This window comes from Arachis duranensis, chromosome 2 (assembly GCF_000817695.3).
Source record: "Arachis duranensis cultivar V14167 chromosome 2, aradu.V14167.gnm2.J7QH, whole genome shotgun sequence".
In the NCBI taxonomy this organism is placed as follows: domain Eukaryota; kingdom Viridiplantae; phylum Streptophyta; class Magnoliopsida; order Fabales; family Fabaceae; genus Arachis; species Arachis duranensis.
Window position 1 is genome coordinate 219174 of NC_029773.3, and position 6171 is coordinate 225344.

The 6171-nt window shown below is 28.9% G+C and overlaps 1 protein-coding gene across 1 annotated transcript; it reads right to left on the bottom strand.

Moving 5' to 3' along the window:
• Positions 1–1209: 1209 nt before the first annotated feature.
• On the bottom strand, positions 1210–3061 carry LOC107460326 (uncharacterized). Its single transcript, XM_016078685.3, has 5 exons — positions 2743–3061; positions 2370–2621; positions 2150–2281; positions 1872–2054; positions 1210–1432 (listed from the first exon to the last, which is right to left on the bottom strand). Exons 2-5 carry the CDS (start codon positions 2607–2609, stop codon positions 1373–1375), a joined length of 615 nt encoding a protein of 204 aa, XP_015934171.1. The 5' UTR covers positions 2610–2621; positions 2743–3061; the 3' UTR covers positions 1210–1372.
• Positions 3062–6171: the final 3110 nt, after the last annotated feature.

The following is a 6171-nucleotide window of genomic DNA, read 5'->3' on the forward strand; positions in this document are numbered from 1 at the left end:
TTATTCCATCTCATCAAGTTCTAACACAATAAAAAAATGACTTAAAAATTTATTAGAGATCTCTAAATGTTAGTATAAATTAATGAAATATCTATAAAATTCAATTATTAGATCACACATCATACATAAATTACAAAATGTTAAAATATAAATTATACCCTAATCTAACCTTATTATTTATTCTAGTGGTAACTAACTCTATCCACTATCAATTCCATTTTTTTTTCAAATCAACCTAATTGTTGTATGATTTAGTTACCACTAGACATACGTCATGTTTTATTATTTTTGTGATTTGTGTATGATGTGTGAACTAATCGAATTTAGTAGAAATTACATTAGTTTATGCAATAAAAAATATTATACTTAGTAAAAAGAAATGTAGGTGAAATATTGTGAATTTATAAATAAATGTTTTTGTTGTTGGCCACATAGTTAGTCTCTCAGGCAAAAAATTTGACTAAACATATCAAATACGTTTTAATAATATCATGTCTCATGTTAAACCATTATAGAACCAGTACAACAATTTAATGTAAATTGTGATAGGATGAAAAGATTTACTGATTTAAAACACTTCACAAAATTAACAAATAATAAATAAATAATTTTTATAAATATTTTATTTTAATTCAAAATAATGCATTCTTATGAGTAATTAATTTTTATACCATTTAAAATTTTTGAGAAAATAAACTCCATTTATGATAAAATTATAATAAAATTACTCACATTTATAGAACAGAATGGTAACTTTTGTATAAAAAAAATCTTGTCCAAACAAAATAATCATCCTCAATTGCAATGAAAATAATTGACAATGCATCACAGGACAGTGACATATTGATTACAAAATTCTCGACACCAATTTTTCCCATCTCCAACTTGAATTACAAATAGTAGAAGTAGAACAAATAATTAGAAATTTACAATTCAAATAAGAATCATTTATATATTGACCGAATGATTAAAATATATATTTATAGACCATGAAAAAGCTCAAATTTTTCAAAGTTGAAAATTCGCAGCTAATAAAACTTGTCGATGTTCAATTTTAGGGTCATTTATTTTATTGAAACAACACAGAACATTGTCAATTGAAAGAAAATTTTGAAGCACTTCCAGTCTAAAACCACCACTCACAAATCGAAAATTATATTAATGGAGCTAAGTTAATGATAGAAGCTAGAACACTAACAAATTCCATAATATCTGTAAACAGTGCTCATCAGATGTCAGTTATGTCTATCATTGTGCTAATACACACTGCACTGTTTCATGAGTATTGAAATTATATAACATCAAAGTTTTCCTTCGTGAAGAAACCATAAACACACAAATAGAACATGAACCTAAACTCAGATTCCACAACTTAGGCCTGAGAAGTACCAGCTTCCTGAGATGTACCAGCATCCTGAGATGTACCAACTTCCTGAATAAATACATTAAAAGAGAATCTACATTAACTCCAATGCAAATAATCAATGAAAAAAATAGACTACCGCAACCACATGAAATATAAGGAGAAATGTTTAAATACAATACTCAATCAAACCTATGAAATACTTGAAGCCAATTATCAATATATATACAAGGAACATGAAGCTAAAATCAAATGAAATATCTTCATCTTGACAAGAAAAAAATAGATACAATATCATTAATAGTTTTGATGATTTATGATAGGCAGTAGCTATGATTACTCATGCAAGGAACTTAACAATCATAGATATATGATAAAGTAATCACAAAGCAAAACCATACTATCAAAGTAAAAATGTATCCACACACACAAACAACAAAGTCATAATTAGAATAAACAAATTAAAATGCCAAGATACACCCAAAATATGGATAAATGATGATGCTACCTGCGCATTACCAATCACACAGAACTGGACTTTGAGATAATCATTGAATGTTTTCCATACTTTGCTGTAAAAGGTTTGAGGTGCATCATCACCAGAGCGTGCATTGAAAGTAATGTAAAACATACGGCCAGCAACAGCACCAGCATTAACGCTGACAAGCTTATCAAACTCAAAATTCACCTTCTACATAGTAATAACAACAATAAAAATAATCATTAGTGAATGAGATTATAGACATAAATAAAACACAATAAAGCAAAAACCATCATAGACACAACATTTTTGCGATTGTAGATTCGCAAGCTTTTCTGAATCATATCCTTCACAAGTTTCTGCCTATACTTATCAGTCATCGAATAGGGTCCAACTCCGCCACACAATCTACCTCCATAGTCAGGAACAATGAATCCCTGTAAACAACATAAAGATAAAAAACCCTAAAGAGTTAAATTATGAGAGTATCAAAAAAAAAAAAGCGTGTGGTGAATTTAAAAGAACCTGACTGCCGAAGAACTGTCTATAATATTCATGAATTTGTTCATCAGTGAGTTTCTCATCAGGCGGACGGTGTATCACCGTTTTCTTCGGTTTACCATCCCCATCATCCCTACCTCTTTTAGCTCCGACAGAAGCCTTACTAGTCGGACGGTGTACAGTAGAAGTTTCTTTCACCGTTTTCTTCTGTTTACCATCCACATCATCCCTACCTCTTTTAGGTCCGACAGGAGCAGGAGCCATATCTCTCTCTAACTGTCAATTTCAGAATCAATCAATAAATAACAACGAAACAGGATAGAAGCACACGGAGTTTCAATTCAATGTTGCACAAAATCAAACGTGTGAATCGGAGAAGAGAAGGCGGAGTACTTACGACAATCACCGGAGCGTATGATATGAACAAAGAGGTCGACGATTCTGATTCTGGTGAATTGGGGTTAGGGTTTTTATTAATTCTGATTCTGTTTATTGGGCTTATACGTTAGCCTTTTTATTGGGCTGCTTGTTGGGTTTATTTTCATGATTTTTCTACGAACTTTTGACGGTGAGTGACTTCAATGGAGGTGTTGCGACGGCGGCGGAGGCTCAAGGTAGAGACTGCATGCGTGGCCACTGAGTGCGAGAGGCGAGAGTGGAGGGCTGCAGGGTGGAGGCTCGAGAGTGGTGTCTGAGTGAACTGAAGAGTGAGGACCGAAGACCGAAGGCTAGGGTTCGTTTCTGGATCAAAACGCAGCGTTTTTGACAAAATTTAAAAACTGGCCGAATTACGGTTCGGTTCGACCGACCGGTTCCCAGCCGGTTCGGCGGTTCAATTTCGGTTCTTAAATTTGGCGGATTTGCCTTCTGTCCGAACCGTGTTTGTTAACGGTTTCCGGTTCGACCGGTTTAATCCGGTTTTTAGAACATTGATTAAATTACACGGTCGGTCCCTATATTTTTATTGAAATTGTAAATTGGTCCTTATATTGTAAAAGTTTGTAATTGGTCTTTAAACAAAATTAAATTTTATAATTTAGTCCCTACAATTCAAACAACCTTTGATTTCGTCAACATATTCACTATTTTAAACATGCGAGTTGTACGTGTTTGACAATAGAAACTAATTTGTAATTTTAGTAAAAGTATAGGAACTAAATGTATAATTTAACCATTTAAAAATGACCAAAAATTCTCTAAGCTATCTAAATCCACTCCACCCCCACCCCACCCCAACTCTCTCACTCTCACTTTTTCACTTTCCAAAACAGCACCCCACCCACCGTTCACTATCCTGCATTCTGCCTTTATATTATCACCGAATCCAATCCTCCACCCACCGACCACCCTCTGCCCCAACTCTAAATGCAACAACGACTACTCACAACATCTTCGGCAGCGGCGAGATCTTCATCGTCATCGTATCGATTATCGTTCATCAAATTCTCCAAAGGATTTAATCCAACTAAGAAACCAATAGGTTGCGATGGTTATGTTGGGGATGGGTCTTGTCTAGGTCGGATTTTGTTTGGGTGTGTTGGTCCAGTTTATTTTTCAAAACAGTACCCCAGTCCAGCACTCTTTGTCTCACTCTTCATTTCACTATTGTCATGCTGGATCCACCACATCTATACTCACGAGTTCCTCTCTTCCTCCTGCGTTTTGCTTTTAATATTATAAAAAAAGTTTTTTAATTTTCTTTTTTAGCTATTTAGTTGTTAGATTATAATATGTTTATTTGTTGTTATTTTTATATGATTGTGATAAATTGAACTACTATTTTTATGTTGATATGTGGAGGAAATAGAAAAAAGGAAAGAAAGGCCGAAAAGGGAATGAGGAAAAAAAGAGAAAAGACGATAATATGATAAATGTATGTTTTTTTTACGGTAAACATCATTAAAGACTTAATTAGAAAATTATATTTTGTATAAAAATCTAATTACAAATTTTTAAAATGTAAGAACCAATTTACAATTTCAATAAAAATATAAAAATTAATTGTATAATTTAACAAAAATTGTTATTATCCTAATATTATAGTTGTAAAAATTAGAGCAAACTAACCGATTTGTTTGGGTTGCAGATATAGACAAATCAGTTGGCTAAGACCATTTCACGTAAAGAATCAGAACCTACCGGTTAAATCCAATAAAATTCGGACCAACTAAATCGTTCAAGTTGTAAATGCGGACGAACTTATGACACTGCATATTCCTTCCTGCTGCAAGTCCACTAAATTGTCATACTTTTTGTTATCATATTTGCAAATTATATATACTAGCGGCTCAACAGGCACGATAGTGCCTGTTCAACCGCTTTTTTATTGTTTTTAAGAAATTAATTTTTTTTGTTAATATATTATTTATTCTTTAAATTTCTTAGATAAATATTTTTTATTTTAATATTGACGTGACCTTATTTATATCATATTTTATTAAAATTAAAATTACTATAAAAAAATTTTAAAATGTTAAATTGTAAAAACACACAATAAAGAAGTATATATATTATCAGAAAAAATATAATTTAAAAAATAATGATAATAAAATTATTCTAATCCAAAAAGAGTATATATAAACCAAAATACATATTAGTTATTTACAAAAGATAATTTTTACATAAATATCATGGATATTCATATTTGTCTTCATCTTTTTTAAATGGTAAGTCAAAATATAGATCTAAATATGAAAAAGCCTTCATTTTTTTATAAATAGTGAAAAATAGAAGTATTGAGAATGCTTATTATTTTTTGTTTTTAAATATCAAATTATAAGAATAATTAATAAGCAAAATAGGAGAGTATAAAAATCATTCATAATTCATCATACATCTCCTTATCGATAACTTTTCGATTCTTGAAAAACGGTCAGATTTATTGACCATATAAATAAATATATAAACGCTTCAAGATTATTAGTTAAAAATGATGTGTAACAAAATCAAAATAAAAATTTAAAAATATTATTTACAGATTAACTATTTATAAACGTTATTAAGTTTAATTATTTATTTTTAATTGTAGTTAATTTGAGGTCGAGATAAAAATTTATATTCAAAAGACTCTTTATCTTCATACATAATTTCAATTGTTAAAAAATATTTTATTTTTCTTTTTAATTTTATATTTAATTTTTTAAATTTTCTTTAATTTCATTAATTTTTTAAAATTATTAATTTATATTTTTATTATATCCTCTTACTATATTAAACACTATTCTTTCTCTTACTATTATTCTTTAAACACATACTTGTCATTGTCTCATCGCCATTATTATATTTTCTTGTTCTCCTTTCTCATTTTTTCCTTCTCCTTCCACCTTCTTGTCACCCGATCGTAATTAATTATCACCAAGTATTATTATCGCAACTTTTAATCTTGTCTATTACTTTAATTTATAATCATCTATTCTGTTAATTTTTATGAGTTGTTGAAGTTTCGCTAAAAGAAGTAAGACATAAAGCATTTAAAATTTTTACCCAAATTATCAAATTAACTTTTAGAATGTATAAAATTTATAAATTTAAATTAAATAAGATATTAAACAAATTTATTATGTTATTATTATGTGTAACAAAATCAAAATTAAAATTTAGAAATATTTTTTACAAATTAACTATTTATAAACGTTATTAAATTTAGTTATTTATTTTTAATAGTATTTAATTTGAAGCTGAGATAAAAATTTATATTTAAAACACTATTTATCTTTGTGCATAATTCTAATTGATAAAAAATATTTTAATCTTTTTATTTTATATTTAATCTTTTAAATTATCTTTAATTTTGTTATTTTTTAAAATTATTAATTTATATTTTTAT